We start from the raw sequence: 19,098 nt of genomic DNA on the forward strand, positions 1-19,098 counted from the left end.
TCAACCACAAGTAACAGCATGAAGGGGCCTGTCGAAAGCCGGGCGGCTCGCTGCCAGCATGGCCACGGGTGCGGCTGCCACTCCTGTCTTTGCTGCCCCCCTGCCCAGAGGGGTCTGAGCCCCCCCCCCCGGCCCCCCCCCCACCAGGCCTGGCACTGGGAGCTGTATCCACGTGAGGGGGCTGAACGGTCCAAGACCCTTGTCCTCAAGGAGCTCACGCTCTAGGGGTGACACATCAAATAGATGAGTGAGGCAGTGGGACACATGGTAAGTTCTAGAGGGGAGGGGGAGGGCAGAGCAGAGACCCCAGTTCCTCTCCTCCCTGAGCCTCAGTTTTCACGTCTGTGCAATGGGGTGCTACCAGCACAGTGAAGCTGGGGGCTGGGCACAGAAGGAAGCCGGGTGAAGTGGGGGCGGGAAGCTGGCTACAATGTCGGCTTGGGCTGGAAAACCCTGCATCTCGATCACCTACGAGAACACGGGGCGGGGCTGGATGATGCTTGTATCACAGGAAACGAGCCAAGGCCCTCTGGGTGAGGGGCGGGCCGAGAACAGCCGGCTCAAGTGGGCAGAAGGCTCTGGTGGGGAGGCACGAAGGCCCTCAGAGATAACAGCCTCTTGGCTTCCGCTGCCTCCCCCGAGGCTCCAGGCTGCCCTCCCATCTCTCCCCCAGGCTTCTGCTCCCGTCCCTCCACGCCAGGCTCCGCAGAAGGACGTGGAGGAGGCCCCGCCCAGTGCTCTGGGCAGAGCCGGGGGCACCCAAGGGCCTCGGCACCCTGCACCCACCTCAGGCACCCCTCGGCCAGCTTTGTTCTCCATCCTCGGCCTGGGAGGTGCCAGGAGGGGAGGAGGCACCTAGCACCGAGGCTGCCGCGAAAGGGGTGCTTCGTCGACGTTCGCCGAATCAATGAATGAACAAAACCAACACACCTGCGTGGTGGAGACGTGAAAAAACAGGCGCGGGCAGGCCCAGGGCGCTGGAAACCGGCCACCGATGTTTCTCAGCCGGGTACCCCGTCTGCCCCGAGGCGGCCTGAGACAGACCGAGCCCGTCACAGCCGGGTGTGTCCGGCCAGGCCCCCTGCTGCCTCCCGGCTGATGAGGGCGTAACAGAAGGTGGCTGGGCTCTCAGCCTGCCGGATGGCCGAGGTGACCCTAGGTCACAGCAGAAGGGGGCTGGGTCAGTCGAGCTCTGCTGCGGAGCTCCCTACTTTCTAGAACTTCCATGCCCGGACAGGGCGAGAGGTGCTCCCATCCCTGCCCGGGCACCTCTCCCGGCCACAGGGCCCAGCGGGCATCTGGAGCACGGCGGGCGTCTGAATAGACAGCACACAAGAACGAATGGGCGACTGATCCGCTCGGTCTGGGAACAGCATTGCTGGTCTGGGAACAGCATTGCTGGGCTCGGGGTCCCAGCGTGTGCCAGTGAAGAACGGGGGGTGGCATCCAGGGGTTCTAAGCCCCAGCCTGTACGACCCAACGGGAAGTGGCCTAAAGGCTCTCGCTTCAGCCTGTCACGCCCCCCTCCCCCACCCCCACGGGGCAGTGGGGAGCAGAGGCCCACGATTCCTCCCACAATTCTCCCCAGGTCTGTGCTTGGCTCTGTTATCACATTTGGTGCTCACGCCACCCCGGGTTAGGAGGGGCAGGGCTTCCAAGGCCCGCGTCGCTCTCACACCCTCAGACTCCCCTGTGTGGCCCTGCCAGGACGGGACAGGGAGGCGAGGTCCCCTCCCGCGGGATGTTTGCTGCTGGATTTAGAAGCTGCAGCCTCAGGCTCCTGGCGTTCATTTATCTTGGCTCTAGGGAAGGAGGGAGGTGGGTAGGTGCAGGGGCCGCAGGGAAGGCGGCTGGGTCCTTGACGTGGGCCCTGCTCTCCGTGGAGGGCTGAGAGGGCGGACGGGGTGGAGAGGGCGCTGGCCACAAGCCTGCCGCCCACTAGGCTTCACGGCCTGGTGCCAGGACCCTGCTAGGGCAGCCACGGGGCAAAGACCCACTTGTTGCCGCCCCTGCAGATGGGCCCGGGAAGAGACCCTCTGGAGGCAGCAAGGGCCACCGGAGCAGGGGGAGATGGCGGGAATTTTCCTGGCTGCCAGGTCACCTCACTGTCCTCCTCTTGGGCGTGGAGGGACAGGAAGGAACAGAAACGCCCTTGTGGACCAGCCTGGCATTGCCCAACGTGCCGCTTTGCAACGTGCTCTTCCTAGGAAAACAGACTCACTGCCAACCCGGAAAGCCCTGGGGGCTGCGGTGGGCCAGGCCCTGAGGAGGCACACGTATCCCCATCCCCTGGGCTCCCAGAGCCCACCAGCCTCCTGGCCTTGAGGCTGCGCCCCCTGGCCCAGTCTCAGGAGGAGGCCACGGGAGACTCTCTTGGAAGTGGGGAGGGGAGGGAGGGTCTGTGGAGGATGGGGATGTCCAAAGGCCTGGGCCACAGGCCACATTTGTGGCTGCTTCTGGCTGTGGCCCTGTGAGCAGGACTTGAATCTTGCCACCCAGATACTGAGGCCTCCTTGGGTCAGAAGACGACCGGCTCTCAGCGGCCTCTGGGGCTCCAGATGGTTCGGAAACGCCTCTCATGGCAACGAGAATGTGGCCGACTTCTAGAGCCACCCGGCCCAGGTCAACGCTAGCTCGCTGTTCCCAGCCGACTGCACTCTGGGTGGAGAGGCGCGTCCCATTTGGGGGCTGGCCCGAGGGAGGAGAGGAAAGCTGTGTGGGTGGCCCCTGGGGTGCTCTGTGAGCTGCTTCTCTGTCCTCACCTGTTCCACCCCCCCCCGTTCCCAGACCCCACCGCCCTCTCTGCTCTGGAGCTGCGGCCTCTCCATATAGGCGGGGGGCAAAGACAGGGCAGGACGGTACCCCACAGCCCTGCTGACCCCATCAGCGTCCTATAGCCCTGGCCCCCAACCCGGCGTCCCTCACCCGCTCCACGAGCCAACACTGGGGGCTTTAAAAAAAGAACACGTGCCTGACCCAACCCAGAGATCTGGTGTCACACAGGCCTGGAGGGGGTGGGGGTGGGGCCAGGATCACCATCCTCTAAAATCTGTTCACGCTGCAACAGTGCAGCCACGTGAGACGCCCCGGGCAGGACCGTCACCTCCAGGGGCTGGTCGGGGACACTTGTCCAGGGCGGACAGGAGTTCACCCTCCTTGAGAGTGATGATGGAAACATACCTGTAGAGAGGCTCCCCTTTCATTGGGTTTTAATAGTGGAATTCTACCACCATACAGTCTGGGGGCAAGAAAGGAATATCCCAAAAGTCCGAAACCGAGTACCCTGGCGAGTGTTTCTAAAATTTGTGGACAAGTGCAGAGTGGATGGGGGCGCCACCTGCTTCGGCTCAGGTCATGATCTCATGCTTCGTGGGTTCGAGCCCCGCGTCGGGCTCTGTGCTGACAGCTCGGAGCCCGGGGCCTGCTTCGGATTCTGTGTCTCCCTCTCTCTCTGCCCCTCCCCTGTTCACGCTCTGTCTCTCTCTCTCAAAAATAAATAAACAAATAAATAAAAGTTGTGGACAATAACCCCAGTAAGAAATCCACGTTAACAGCCGGACCCAGCATTTGCACTGACATGCATACATGCGTGCACACATACTGAGCTTCCTGAAACGTGTCCCCTTACCGCGTACAATGCATTCACAACCTGCCTTTTCTTTTTTTTTTTTTTTTTTTTTTTTTTTTTTTTTTTTTTATTTTATTTTTGGGACAGAGAGAGACAGAGCATGAACGGGGGAGGGGCAGAGAGAGAGGGAGACACAGAATCGGAAACAGGCTCCAGGCTCTGAGCCATCAGCCCAGAGCCTGACGCGGGGCTCGAACTCACGGACCGCGAGATCGTGACCTGGCTGAAGTCGGACGCTTAACCGACTGCGCCACCCAGGCGCCCCACAACCTGCCTTTTCTATCCGTGTTGGGTTATGCCATCTTGTTCTACCCTGCCCAATTAAAAAAAAAAAAAAAAAAAAAAGGTGACATTTGTATGCTGGTTCCTGACCCCAGAAAACTGATGTCACAAGCCCCTGGTGGGCAGTATCCGGCAGTTTGAGAAATACCAGACTCCAGGCGGCATGAAGAGGGGGTTCCTGGTTGGTTTATCTCAGGACAAAGATTCTCTGGACATTCCTAAGTCATCAGCCCATTTACTGAAAATAAGAACACTGGGAGGGTGCAGGAGGTGTCTGGTCTGGGCCCTGGTCACAGCAGGGACGCCCACGCCTCAGCCTCAGCTTACCTTGCTGGTGGCGGTGGCGGCCGAGCCGGGCAGCACGGGCGTGTTGGTGACCTGTACGTTCAGGTAATTGTTGTCGATGAGCGGCCAGGCGCCCTGCACCTTGCAGGTCTGGAAGCGGTCAGTGAAAGTCCTGAGGTGCGGGTCCCCGAAGAGGCCGCAGTGCGTGTAGTTGGGGGCCGCCGCATGCTTGTGGAAGCTCTTCTCGTAGTGGCAGATCTCGGGGCTGTCGGAGCGCTCCTGGCTGTCGCCCGGCGGCGGGAGGGTGCGCAGGCGCGGCTGCGACGTGGGGCCATCCTTGGAGCAGTTGTACTGGCTCATGAGGTCCTCTATGCCATGGACGGCCGAGTGGTAGGCCAGGTCGCCCCGGCAGGTGCGGGCCGTGCGCCGCGTGCACAGGGCGTAGGTGCGCAGCGCCGCGCAGAACTCGGGGGCGTCGTCCGAGGTGGGGGAGTGGCTGCCCGCCGTGGCGCTCCAGAACTCAGAGTTGCACTTGAGGATCTTGCACGGGGACGTGGCTGTGGGGAAAGGAAGGGACACGCGGTCAAGATCCCTGGGCGGGCTCCGCCCCCTCACCCCTGGGGGCCAGCGCCGCGGGCACACGTACAAGGACATCCCTTCCCAGGGGGCGCCACCTGCGCCGCACGTTTGCATGTAGAAGGCAAAGAGTCCCCGCAGGTGGAAGTGCAGTGCGCAGCCTGCCCTTCCCAGCCTTCCGCCCAGAATGACCCCAAGTGGCCAGGCGTGCAGACCAGCCTGCCACCAGGGCCGGTGGAGGCCCCTCCCACTGCCCCCAGCCTGTAAAGAGGAGTGGTCAGTGTTTCTGGGCAGCAAGACTTTGCGAGCTCACAAAGCCACCCTGCCGCCTTGGACATCTGCTGATGCTTTCACAGCGATCCGCAAGCATTTTGGCAAAAGCAACAGAAATTTGGCTGGGAATTAAGCCCCACTATTCAGTATGTGGCCTGGCCTCTGCTACTGTGTGACCTCGGACAAATCACTGGACGTCTCTGTGCCTCATTATACTTCTGTAGAAAACGGGATGATGGTAGCATGTACCTTATGAGGCTGCTCAGAGTGTTACGGCACTAAGGAGGGCACTGACGTAGATCAGAAGCTCCATGAATGTTGGCTAGTTGACGGTGAGCTTTGGTCACAGAAGACCCGGTTACCGTCACCCTGTCTGCAAAGCAAGAGTAGCTTCCCTGTTGGTCGCCACAGTTCCATCCCTCCTTTATCCTGCTCGGGAGGGGACGCTGGGAAGCAACCGACAGTAATAACCTTGGATCTGCCTTAAGTTGTGTTTTTAAAAAAGTCACTGACAAGCTTTGAGACCTTAGTGATAATCAGCTACAAAAGACCGAGCCTGAAAAACTGGGGCTTTGACACACCTGCATCTTGTACCTGGACACGTAGAACCTGCCCTTTCCCGGCCTCCCAGATTCTTTTGCACAGTCTGTAGTGACTTCAGTGGCCAGGCATGCAGCCCAGCAGCAGGAGAGAACATTCTACGCAGCCTCTAGCAGTGAAAGGGGCTGGCGGACCAGCGGAGGTGGGGGGGGGGGGAGGGGGGCAGCTGCAGCCCAGGGCTGGAACGATCAGCAGGAGAACGGGGCTGTTGCTTCAGCCAGTCCTGCCCAGGCCACTAGCCTGGCTCATGAACCCTTGGAAAACTCAGTTTGCTTCTCTGGTGCTGGCTTCTGACCTACAAAATCAAGTTGCAAATAAAACCTGGGACAGAAATACGCGGGGGAGGCACCTGAACAGCTGCCCTGTGCGTGGGCACCTGGATGGCCCATCTCTGGGAGATCTGCCACCTCCATAGGCACCTGTCTGGAGCTGAGGCTGACCTGGCCAGGTCACACACCTGGGTACGGGCAGGGCAGCCAGCGCTTGTCCTGAAATTCAGGCCCCTCCCCTAACTTCTCCTGTGTTTGTCACACTGCCGGCCAATTCGGTTGTTTCAGGTGGAATCTGGGTGGGCGTTTTTCTTTTGAGAAGTCACATATTTACTTCAACGTGTATGAGGACAGATAAAACCAACAGAATAGAAGAGCCGCGGATTTTCCATTTTAATAGCTTTCAAGTTGAAGAAGTGTGCTGACTTCAGCAGACTTGGCTAACAACAGGGCACCTGGGGGAACACGGGAAAAGCTGTGGGTGAGACAGCCACCCCACCCTGCATGGTCTCCCTCCCACAGAAACCTGCTCCTGGGGGTAGGTGTCCTTTGAAAGGCAGTTGGAAGAGTCTCCATCCATGCTGTCTTCCTATTTCTTTTTTTTCCCAAGTTTTTTCTTAATGTTTAGTACTTTTGAGAGAGAGAGAGAGAGAGAGAGACAGAGTACCAGTGGGGGAGGGGCAGAGAGAGAGGGAGACACAGAATCCGAAGCGGGCTCCAGGCTCCGAGCTATCAGCGCAGAGCCCAACGTGGGGCTTGAACTCAGGAACAAGGAGATCATGACCTGAGCCGAAGTCGGAGGCTTAACTGACTGAGCCACCCTGGCGCTCCTGCTGTCTTCGTGTTTCGCCAACCTATAGAAGACACCCAAGACCCAACCTACCCCAAATGCTAACGTGGCCTACGTGGGGGAAGGTAGAGGAGCCCCTCGTGGTGGAGGGGAGGAGGGGGAGGAGGGGGGGGGGGCGCTCCGCAGCGCCCGCTCAGGCAGCCTCACCCATTCCGGGTGTGCTGACCCGAGACGCTGCTTTCTCAGAATCCTGGAGACACGGCATCAAAGACAACTGTCTGAATGGGGCACAGGCCGCTGCTGAGTGGCAGTCGCCTGGGCTACGCCCACCGCTTGCCCACCAGCCTCGGGAGCCCGGCCCGCAGCCGGGCGTGGGTGCCCCTCCGGCCCTCACCGTGCCCAAAGCGGAGAGAGGAGACCCCTAGCCCCTTTATAACCGACCACTGCAGCCCGAGCACGACTTGCACCGGCCTCAGCTCCCGCCGAAGCTGACCCGGGACGGCAGAGGGTGAAGTCACAGCTACTCAGTCTCGGGCCAGGGCCTCACCCCAGCCAGCCCTCCCGGCAGCCCCGAGGCCAAAGCCAGGCTCAGCACGGCTGCTTCTCTGGCCCGAGGCCTCCCTGAATAAGCTGAAGCAGGACTTGAATCTGGCCTGTCGGGCCTAAGAGCCCATGCAGTGGACAGTTCCAAAAGTCATCACATAGCATGTTCACGACTTCCCCTGCCAGCTGCCGAGTGGGTCAGGGGCACGCTTTGCTGCAAAGCGACCCTCAGCCTCTCCCCGAGGACCCCACCAGCTGGCAGGCCCGTGGTCCGCAGGCTCTCCGTGGCCTTGCCCCCAGTTCCCAGAGGCCACAGCTCAGGGTCCAGCCCACAGGCTGGGCAGGGGCTGGAAGGCAGGGGTCAGGAACGGGGCCTAGGGCAGGACCAGCCCGCACACAGACAATGTGGGATAGGCAAGGTGTCTCACTCCTGACTGCCACTGGTGGCTCTAACCCCACAAACGGGGGACCCCCCCACCCCGGGGTGATGAGAGTCTAGTATCTTCACAGCCTTGAAAATGGCCCCGAGCAGGGTCCCGGCTGCAGAGCTCTCCAGTGTGTCTGGAGTTCATGCCTGAAGTCCTACCGAGGTGCCCCGAAAGGGGGTCCCTTGCATGCTCTGGGGTCACCACAGATGTGGCCCTTACTACTCTGTTCAGAGCAGCGTTCCTGGGATGACGCCTTGCACCCCAACGGCCTGGGCTGGGGCAGCAGGGCCTCCGCGGGCCCGACGTGTCTGTCAGGGGCCCAAGGGAGGCCCGTGCTGCTGGTCCGCAGGCCACTCTTCTTTAGAGTTGGGCCATTTTCTTTTCAAACGGTCACAGAAGGGCCAAGCTGGAACCCCGCTGGAGACCAGCCAGTCTGGAGTGTGTGAATGGGGCATTTCCTTCGGGTGGGAGGGGGCTGCAGAGGGGGGCAAAGAGAAGAGACAGCTCTCCCAAAAGGAGCAAACCCTAAGCAGCCCAGGACAACCCCAGGCCCCCAGCCCTCGGAGACCAGGCCTTTCACCTCTCAGTTCAAACTCCGCGGGGCTCCTTCACCTGCTCCCCTCCCCCTCCCAGAGCCACAGGGGAACAGGGCCACCCCGCCTCCGCCTCCGCCTCTGAAGAGCCAGCTCCGCCCACCACCCGCAGGGGGCGACCCTGAGGTCACTCTTGGGCTGCCCTTGCACCCAGGAGCTAGGCCTTCCATCTGAGGCAGGGTCCACACAGAGGTGACCTGGGACTCCTCCAACCCCTCCCTCCCCCTAAGTGCTGCCCATCCCAATTCTCAGCCATCTGCAGAATGTTCCCGATGCTATCACCCGGGACTAGGACAGAAATGCAAAGGTGTGAGGGTGACAATGGCCAGATGGGGTGGTGGGCAGTGGGCACTGGAGGGAGAGTGTCTGGTTCAAAGTCCCGCTCTGTCCCCTGCCAGTAGTTGTGGGAAATCGGCTCTACCTCTGTGTCCTTATCTGTGAATCGGGGGTAGCAACCGCCTTAGAGAGCTGCTGAGGGTTAAACAGGATGCACGGAATCTGCCTGGGACCCAGTGGCCCTGACAAAGGTCCCAGAGGGAGATAAACACCGCCCCCGCCCCACCGTGAGGTAAGAGGTTAGAAGTCACAGGTGGGGACAGGAAAGGGACAGGAAGGGCGCTGGAGCATCCCTCCCTCTACCCCTCCCTGGCCGCCACACTTCCCAAGGGGGGCACCCAGGATAGCTTCACCGCCACCTTGCTCACCACCTCTCACCAGCGAGGGTGCTGTGGACTGAATGTGTTTGCCCCAAATTCTTTCGCTGAAGCCCCAACCCCAGTGTGACGGCACTTGGATGGGGGGTGATGGGCCTCTGGGGGATGATTAGGGTCAGATGAGGTCGTGAGGTGCAGCCCCCATGATGGGATTAGGGTCCTTCTAGGAAGAGACACGGGGGCACAGGCACACACTGTCACGTGAGGACACGGCGAGAAGGCGGCCGTCTGCAAGCCAGGAAGAGAGCTCTCACCAGAACCCGACCACGCTGGCACCCCGACTTGCAGCCTCCAGAACTGCAAGCCTTGACCCCCGTCTCTCCTCCCCTTCCTGGGCCCTCCCGCATCCCCCCTGCAGAAGCCAGGATCACTGGAGACGTTCGCGTGGCCAGGGGCCAAAAAATCAGGTGGGTTCCACTTCACCTATTCCATTGTCCCTTCTCCTCGCAAGGACCTGTGGTCGCAGGGGTGACCCAGGCTGGGACGACTCTCCTGGCTCTTGAAGGCGGAGCAGGCATCCAGGAGGAAGAGACGAACCGAGCCCTCATCTCTTGCTGGTGTCCCTCTGTCCTGCCAGCCTCTGTGACCCAGTCTCCACGTGTGGCCCTTCCTCCTGCCACAGTCCCTTCCCCCCTTGTTGCCAAGGCGCCCACAATCCCTCTTCCACCCATTTCCTGGGAGATGGCGCAATCAGAAACTTTGGGTCCCGAAGCACAATTTCTACAAATTCGCCTTTACTCTTGTTAATGAACAAACGCACAGACCTCGGGTTCTGTGAGACACAGAAGAACGAAGGCCCTGGCAATTTCACCATCCAGAGACCAGACCGGGGCCAAGTCAGTGTCAACAAGCTGCCTGTGACAGATTTTGTGTCACTGGGCACTGCCGAGTTGGAAACGAGGGCCCTCGCTTTGGGAGGCAGTAGTGGTGGGGAGGGCTTCAGGGGATGTGCCCTGGGGGCAGATGATCGTGGTCGAGTAGTGCAGTTGTGCAGCTCAGTGGCTGTGTGGCCACGGGCCACACGGCGCTGCTCTCTGTGCTGCCGACATGCATCAGTGCCTCGATCAGTATACACTTCAGGGACCAGCGGAGCTGACGGCAGCAAACCCTGAGAACACTGGAAGGAAGCTTGGTGGAAGGCAGCTTTGTGTTAACTTTGGTTAAATGAGAATTTGTGGGGGAGGCTAAGGTCTCCCTAACAGCTAATGTGTACTGAGCACTTACTAGGTACAGCGCATTGCACACGGACCTCCATTCACCTATGACAGCCCTAGGACGATCTGTTATCCCCATTCCACAGACAGGCAAACTGAGTCCTAGAGGCATTAAATAGCCCCCTCCTCCCAGGTGCTCTGACAGAGCCCCCCAGCCGCTTCCCCCTCCTCTTTCACCTTCTGTACCTGCGCGCGCGCGCACACACACACACACACACACACACACACCAGGCTGAGCCCATTTGCTGTGAGGCTACAAAGACAATAAAGAGGAGGTTCTGCCCTTCGGGGGGTTGAGCGCGCAGGGGCGGTGCACCCGTGGGTACAGCTAGGGGTGGACACACAGGCGGAGCCTCACCTCCAAGAAAGAAATAATGGTAATAACGCCCGGACTTCCTGAACCTGTGCAGACTACAAATTGCTTGAAGGCCAGGCCCTCACTGCTATTCTGAATCAACGGGCAGGAATTTTATCCTCATTTGATAGACGCACATACATGTGGCTCACACCGCCACAGGCTTTGGGGCTCTTTCTATGCCTTTCTTTCTTTCTTAAAATTTTTTTTAATGTTTATTTACCTAAGAGAGGGAGAGAGAGAGAGAGAGAGAGAGAGTAAGTATGTGAATAGGCAAGGGGCAGAGAGAGAGGGAGACACAGAATCTGAAGCAGGCTCCAGGCTCTGAGCTGTCAGCACAAAGCTGGATGCGGGGCTTGAACCTACAAACTGTGAGATCATGACCTGAGCCAAAGTTGGATGCTTAAACGACCGAACCACCCAGGCGCCCCTCCTTCTATGCTTTTCAAAGTGCGTTTGCCATACCTTTCTTGGGACACCAGCCAAGAATGATCCAGGTCCTGAAATCCCCAAAAGCAAGATGTGTTTTCTTTGACCACGCCCAGTTCCTGACACACAGTCATCGCTACCTGTCTGTTCCCAGGGCAGTGACCACCCTCCAAGTGGATGGCAAGCCTTCCCTGCAGAAAGGCCTGTGTGGAGATACCAGGAGCAAGTCCTCATGCAAAATGATCCCCCTGCCAATTGCTGGGTTTCCTTGGCTGCCCCAAACCCTTGGGGGACTCTGAGCCAGCCTTTCACACCTTCCTGATAGTTTAAGGGCAAGTCCAAGTACCTCCCACCGTAGATGGAGGAGCTATAGCTCAGGGTTGGGGGGTCAGTGACTGCCCAGGACCAGAGTCGGGGGCTCCCGTGCCCCTCTGCCTTCTCTCCAGGCGGTAACCCAGCTCTCCTGGGCCTGTCTGCCTCAAGTGGTCATGCATGAGCTGTCATTTCCTGGGGGTCACAGAAGGGCTTTAGGCATGCCAGAGCTGGACAGTCCCCACGGGTGGCGAGCTGAGGGGCCCTTGACCCCTCACTGGAGTCATCCTGCCGCCCCGTATCCACTCCACTAAATCACGGGCTGAAGGCCACCCCAGGTCAGGGACCTGGATGTAATCTGGCCCAGCATCAAAAGGAAAAGCTTGTAGCCACAGTGTCACCTGCCAAAGAAACCACAGAGGGACTGATTTTTATGTACCGTATCTTAAAAAAAAAGGAAAGAAAAAAGCAGGAGACTTCGTTCCAGGCAGGAAACCTTGGACTTGTTTCTGCTCTGAACATCCAAGGAAGGAAGCAAGGAGAGGAAAGTGTGTTTGCAACTCACACAGGCAGAAGGGGAGGCCAGCTCTGCAGGGAGAGCCACCCCTTGCCGCTTTTGGGGTGACGAGAAGGCCCCGGCTGCCCCCTCCCTGCCTGGTTCCTGCAGGCGGCAGAGTGGACCCTTCTGGCCCTTTGGGCTACCCCTGGGTGGACCCAAGACAGCCAATATGCACAGAGCCAGGGGAGGAAGAACCTGATGGGAAGTAAGAATTTCTCCTGAATTTCATTTCTATCTCAGCCACTCTAGTCCTCGGGCAAGGCTCCTCTGGGACCTGGGGCTCCACCTCAGACCCCCAGGGAAATGCAAAGGTGCCGCACAGAAGAACTTTATGCTCCTTAGAAGCACAATCTGCGTTGTCTGGGTCTGACCCAGGCCTCGGGAGACTGAGAACTTCAGGATGAGCTCGCGGAGGACAAACCGAGGGGAATGCAGAGGCGAAGACAGTGGCTGGCTGGGACTCACGACAGGAAGCCCCCTGAACTCCCTCCAGTGCCCCTGAGGTGGGCGTGTTGGCTTTAAGGGTGGGGTGTAGGCAAAGCCTAGAGGGTGGGTGGCCCCTTGGGTCTCAGACGGCCACCCCGGCAAGCATCAGACCCATCTGCTTCCAACTGCAGTTGGGGCTGGAATCCCTCGCCTCTTTGTGCAACCTACTTAATCAAGATCACTTTATCTACTCAACACTTGGTGACCAAACTGTTGGCTTCTCAAGGTGCCCCACGGAGTTTTAGAGCCCGGGGCCTGAGGCTACCAAGCGTCCCTGGTCACTGGTTTCCACCTCCAGGCAGCTTCCACGGCAGAAGCATGGAATCTCCCTCCCTGTAACATCCCTCCCCGGTGGGCATCCGGCCTCCACCAGCACCAGAGATCTGCCAGGGCAGGGCTGGCCCCTCCTGTGCTAGACAGCTCCAGCTGTGGACCCGCATCTGCCTCCAGGGATGGCCGAGGGGCCTCAGCTCTCCTCTAGAGCCACACAGAAAAGCCTCAAGTGTTAACCACCTTGCAAATTTTGCAGATGGCCCCTCAGCTCCCCCTGGGTGTCCCCTGGCTGCTGTGGGCCTCACTGAACAGTCTGTGTCATCCATGGAGGGCCCAGCTGAGGTGTCCCCCTCCTGCCCGCAGACCCCGCGAGTAGGGGTCCCTCATTTTCCACACCCTACTCTCAAAACATCTTGGGAGATTTGATGCCGTTTTATTTATCTATTTTTTAAGTTTATTCCCTTTTGAAAGAGATAGACAGTGACTGAGCGAGCAGGGGACGGGCAGACACAGGAGACACAGAATCCGAAGCAGGCTCCAGGCCCCGAGCTGTCAGCACGGAGCGCTCCATGCGGGGCTCGAGCCTACAAACCCTGAGATCATGACGTGTGTCGAAGTCAGATGCTTAACTGACTGAGCCACCCAGGCGCTCGACTGGATGCCTTTTTAAAGCCCCCAACCCAGTGCTCTGCTAGGTCTGTGGGGGAGGCTGGCGGCTTCCACGTGCCCCGACACCCCACATATGTAACATCTCACTTGTTGGGGAGGTCGGCTCCGGACCTCCTCCTTTGTGCACGGAGACGTGCCAGCGAGAGAAATCACAGCCTCACAGCCTGTGCGACTGAATTCCTTTCCTTTAACTAGCGGCCCAGTGCCTCTCGGAAACAGACGGGGGCTGGGAGCTCGGAGTATCAGCTGCACTTACCCGGGCGGGAGGGAAATATTTATGCACCAGTGCGGCATTAGCTGCTTTCAGAGACCTCCTTTGAACTGTTAATCAAGCCCAATCTTTCAGAAGAATAGCCTGATTATTACCGCCCTGTTTGCATAACAAAGAAGCCCAATAAAACTTATTTCACTGTGCACCGAGGGGGTGTGAAGGATCGCCCTGAGAAGCGAGTCTCAGGAATGCGGCGAGCCGCTCCGCGGCCCGAACCCAGGAATAAAGACAATGCAATTTGCCACCAAGAAAAGCCCAATAGACCAATAAATTACCCGCGTGCAAAGGGATTAGATCAGGTTTCAGTTGCTGTGCAGGAGGAGGGGCGGGGTGAGCCGGGAAAGGGGGAAACCTGCCTCCTCTTAAAGGGGTAAGGCTCGTTTTGAACACACGCCCCACGGTCAAGTTGGTTCTGTCCCACTCGGTGGCTGGCATGGCACCTGCCTGCCTGGAGTCATTTACTTGCTGGAAGTTCTAGACCCTACCCTGGGCTTCACGCCGTTCCTGCAACAAGCCTCAGGTGGTTTCTCTGCTCAGGTGGAGACAGCTAGCAAACTTCTGGAATGCGGAGCCAACACATTGCATCTGAATACTGAGTCACAAGGAAGATGTAAGGGTGGAGGCACGAGAGGGGACCAGGGGCAGTTCAGCCAGGTCTCGGAGGGCCGGTGGGATTTGCCAGCTGAGGCGAGACAGAGACGCGGAAGCACAGGGGCCTCCGAAACGGCTGAGGTTGGCTGGAGGGGACACGCTGCTTGCATGCTGGTAGCCAATGTCGCTCAGCTCCAAAGTGCTTTCCTCCGCTGTGGGGAGGACCGGAGGGACTTCAAACCCCTTTCCTCTCGTCCCCCAGCTCCGTTAGACTCCACCACAAGGGGGCGCTGTCCCCAGGCTGTTTCCATCACTGTGCTTTCAAAGTACCCTCCTCTAGAGACCTGGCCCCCAGCTTCTCTCTTCCTTTTGCCTCCCAAGCGAAGCCGCTTCCTACAATGTGTGTGTCCCTCTGTGGTCCCCGGTGGCCTTTCCGGTGCTCCCACAAACGCCCAACAATCCCCTACATGAAGGTCCCTCCGTGGAAATACCCCATGCGGTTTTGTTGTCCTGACTGGACCCTGACCTACCAGCCTAAGGATTTCAGACTAGATGCAGTTGATGGTAGGGAGCCCTGGGATAATTTCCAGGAAGTGCATGGCATGATCACGATACTATTTTAGGAGGTGGTGGCTTTAGTCCGGGTAGAAGCAGGCAGAGCACAGAATGAGCAGAAGCAGAAGCAGAATGAGCAGTCACTGATCAACCTCTGTGCCAAGGTCAGCACTGAAGCCCGAGACCTCCTGTTCCTGTCCCCACGGCCTGTCTCACATCCATCCTGGACAGCAGAGGCCCTGGGGCTCCCCTCTCTTGTCATCAAGCTGTGACAGGGGGTCCTGAAGGAGGAGGGGAGGGCAGCACCTAACCAGGAGCGCCAGCCTGCCTGCACTCAGCATGGGGACAGTTGGTCACTCCCCACCCACTTGGGGGAATCAAGGAGGGGGACGCGATCAGATCTAGTGCCAACATGTGGCAAACTCTGGCCTGCGCGGTATTCTGGAGTCTTCCTGAGTTAAGAGATGCCTAAAGCTGGGCAGCTGGGTGGCTCGGTGGGTCAATCGAGTGTCCGACGTCCGTTCAGGGCATGATCTTGTGAGTCTGAGTCCTACATCAGCTTTGGTTCTTCTGTCTCCCTCTCTCTGCCCCTCCCCCACAGGCGCTCTCCCAAACATAAATAAATGTTTTACTTTGTTTTTTTAAAGAGAGAGATGTCTAACGCTGCCTGTTCATGTCACTCCTGCAGGTGTTTGACATCATGTCACTCCTGGTGCCAGGTGTTTGACATCAGATTCCTACAGGAACACAGCCAGGTGACAGACTGAAGATTTTGTCAGCTACAGCACAATTCACCTCACTTAACCTGCACGAAGTCAGAAGTGATCATCCTTCCTAAAAAAGCATTCCTCCCTATGCAGCCCAAGGTGGTCCGGGGGGAACCGGCCTAGCCTGTGAGTCCCTCAAAGGTGCTGGGACTTTTCCGGAAACCCCGTTGTCCGGGAACTGGCCTACAGGATAAAGAACCAGGTAAGAGGGAGGTTCTCAGAGAGTCTCGACTGCTCTAGGAAGGGGAGGTGGGGAGGCCAGGGAGCTGGGGGTTAACTCACTGTCCAGTGTGGGAAGAGGTGGCCGAATGCCACCTACTGAGCTGAGGCAGGAGGCACTGCCCCTTGTCACACTCTGCCAGGGCTGCTCTGCCCCAGCCATCACACACGCCAAGTTGCTACAAGAAACCACACCGAGTGCCAAGGAAAAGGGCACACTGCAGCTTTCCAAACTGGGCGCCCTCCCCTGACTCCCACTGGGGCCACATGGAACCAGATCAATGGCAGACAGGACATTCAGAAGCACCTGTGTTCACTAAGGCCGCAAGCAGGCCTGTCAAATCAGGTGGCTGAGGGCTTCTGGGTAAAAGGGAGCCCTGATGGGGGCGCCTGGGTGGCTCAGTTGGTTAAGCGTCTGGCTCTTGATTACGGCTCAGGTTCGTGGGTATCTCATGGTTCGTGGGTTCGAGCCCCACCTGGGGCTTGGCACTGGCATCGTGGAGCCTGCTTGGGATCGTCTGTCTCCTTCTTTCTCTCTCAAAATAAACAACAATGACAACAAAAACTTAGAAGAGGGACCCATGATGACCAAGGGCTGAGCCGGGCGCAAGATTCCAGGCCAATACCATCTTGTCTTAGGGCACAGAACGAAGCTACTCCAGGTTCCACAAGCAGAGCGGTTACGGGCAAAGCCATCACTTTCCAGATATCAATGAAGCTTTCAGGTGAGCAACGTGTTCTTCCCGCTCGGAGGCATAACCCCTTTTCCCGAGTCCAGGGCTGGCTCTAGAAATGATAATTTTCCATCCTGGCTCTGCCTCCAGCAACCCTCGGCTCATCTGCTTGGCCGCTCCACGTCTAGATTCATTTGAAGTGGCTTTTTCTCCCTCACCGCCATCCGCAGGCGGGCCTCCCTCCTCCACCTTCCTCATGCAGTGGGAGGGCAAATGCATGCCAGCTGGGCACACGCCCGGCTGGCGCACACGTGTGTGAGCCTGTGTTCATGGGACATTCCTTAGCATGCGAACCAATAATGGGCTCCTTTCTGCGGGGACCTGGGTGCAGACGGATCACTTTAATAGGCGTCTCGGTATTTCGACTGCTCGGGTGAAATGGTGCATGAAATGAATAAATAAGCAAAACCCAAAAGACATAAATCTGACTTGGGAAAATTTGCACAATGACAGCCCTTGCCAACTTCTTTGCCTGACCTATGGCTGGGTGGCATCTTCTTTGAAATGTTAAGCCAGGGACAGACAGGGAGCAGAGAGGGCCTTTGGGAGGAGGCAAAAAAAAAAAAAAACAAAAACAAAACAAAACCAAAACCACCCCAAAAAACCGCTAGGTCCACAGAATCCGTGGTCAGCTTTTCACTCTGCTATCTAATACCTCCAAATTTGGGGTCTTATTTCCCCCCACCACCTTGAAGCCTTATATGCTGCACAGCACAAACTGGAACATGCTCCGAAGCAAATCTAAGGAGTATGTTTATTCACAATATGGGACATGGAAAAGTGTCGGGGGTCTGTGTTCTACTCCCAGCTTGGTCACCGGCTAGCTGTGTAATGTAATGTCAGGCAACCTCTGTGACCCTCTGTTTCCTCTTCGGTACTTTCTCTTCCGTGAGGAAGGTGTGGTGGTCTCGCGAGGTGTTGTACTCAAAGCGTTTGGCCCAGTGCCCAGGATACTGTGGCCGCTCAATAAACGAGGAGAGCTTTAAAAATGATTGTCCTCCTTCAAACGATCATACTTTGGAGAGCACAGTAGAAGGTATTACGTCTCAAAGGATGTTCATAATCTTAAGTAGTGATGTGATAGGTTGTCTGTGGGAGGTCGGCATTTGGGTTATTCTCACGTACTTATTTGCCCTTTATGGTTTTTAGCTTTGAAAATGAGTATTGCTTTTATAACCCCGAAAAAATTATTTTAGAAAAAAGGTTGGGGAATCTGGGGGACAAAAAGCCTGTGGTCTCTGTCTCTTGAGAAAACACGTAACAGAAATGCAAAAAGACCCAAGGGCCCTCCAATTCCCAGGATGCCGCTGGGTGTGTTCAGTGTGTCCAGAAAGGAGAAGGGGATAAAGGAACAGAAAATGCGGTTCTGCCCTTATAGACAGAACTGGTGATTTAGAAGAGAGCAAAACCCCAAGACCTGCGAAGCAGCGAAACTGGGAGGAAGCACAGGTGTCTGCAGCCAAGGGGACAGGTGTCTAGGTCATTGGAGGGATGGCACTGGACCCCAACAGACAGCACTGAACTTGGGCCTTGATTAGGTGGGCAGCGGCATTGGGCAAGGAAGGCCTGGGAAGGTGGGTGGGTGGTGGTGGAGTAGGGGGGCAGGCAGGGGTGGCCTGGAGCCTCGGGATGTTCCAGAAGCCATGCAAATGAGGCCCGGGAAAAGTGTGGGGCCAGAAATCAGAGGGTCCTCCCTTTTGGATGCTTCAGAGGGCTACGAGGAGGGATGAGTTCCTGAGCAGGACTTATGTTCTAAAAGGGGGGTTTGGGGGGGGGTGCCCAGAGGAAGGTCCTAGGGCTGGTCAGCTGTTTGTAGCAAAGTGACAACGGTAACAGGCAGGAAAAGGTGGAGGAAGGAGGCCCAGCCCCAAGCAACTGCATTGAATGGAGAGGCCCATCGGACATTCAGGGCTTCACCGTTCTGGGCAGCGGGCTCCTTAACGGACTCAAACCAGGCACTAGTCCCGGGGGGCAGGTGGGGGGAGGAGTGGAGGGTGACCAAGCATCTTGGTGTGCCTAGGACTGAGAGGGTTGCTAAGGACTCGGGACTTTCAGCTTTAAACCTGTAAGAGTCCAGGGGGAGATACTAGATGAGCTGGTCGCCCTAGAAGAAACAGCGCCTGCAGTTTTAGGCAGGTTGAATTCAGCCAAGCAGGAAAACAGCATGGTAGCTAACCACTCGACCAGAGCACAAAGCTGGGGTTCTCAGCCCAGTTCTGTCCAGGGCCTTGAACATTTCACTCAAGAGAGGGTTTGGCACAGGAACCACACGTCGCCCCCAACACATAAACTGGCCCCACCCCATCCTCTTACCTCCACAGGGTCCTGGGGCCCCGTCTTCCCCACCTCCCGGAGCATCCTTATCTGACCTGTCCCCACCTGTCCTCTGAGATGGGGGCGATCGCTAGCAATGACTGGAACCCTGCAGGCAGGCTTCCCTTCTTCAACCACAAGACCACCTCCTCACCTCAGGGGTTAGGGGGCAAATGGTCCATAGGACTCTCCGTCTCACTCTGCCTGGAAGCCAATGCTCATCCCTGCAGACCTCTTAGCTGCTAGCTGGCTCAGCTGTCATCTGGCTCTTGCAACCAGACATCACTTCATTCTCTGCCTCTGGGACACGAAGTCCCACTGGGAAGACAAAAATGTGGTACGCAAATTGACTTGCTTGCACATTTCTGAAC

At 57.8% G+C, this 19,098-nt stretch overlaps 1 protein-coding gene across 1 annotated transcript in view; it reads right to left on the reverse strand.

Annotated features, from left to right (window-relative positions):
* Positions 1 to 19,098, reverse strand: part of RGMA (repulsive guidance molecule BMP co-receptor a) — a 45,970-nt gene that overhangs the window by 5,417 nt on the left and 21,455 nt on the right. Inside the window, exon 3 of the mRNA XM_030317464.1 lies at positions 4,238 to 4,752. Coding sequence (XP_030173324.1) covers positions 4,238 to 4,752 — 515 coding nt within the window. The remainder of the gene's footprint in view (positions 1 to 4,237; positions 4,753 to 19,098) is intronic.

This window comes from Lynx canadensis, chromosome B3, assembly GCF_007474595.2.
Source record: "Lynx canadensis isolate LIC74 chromosome B3, mLynCan4.pri.v2, whole genome shotgun sequence".
Classification (NCBI taxonomy): domain Eukaryota; kingdom Metazoa; phylum Chordata; class Mammalia; order Carnivora; family Felidae; genus Lynx; species Lynx canadensis.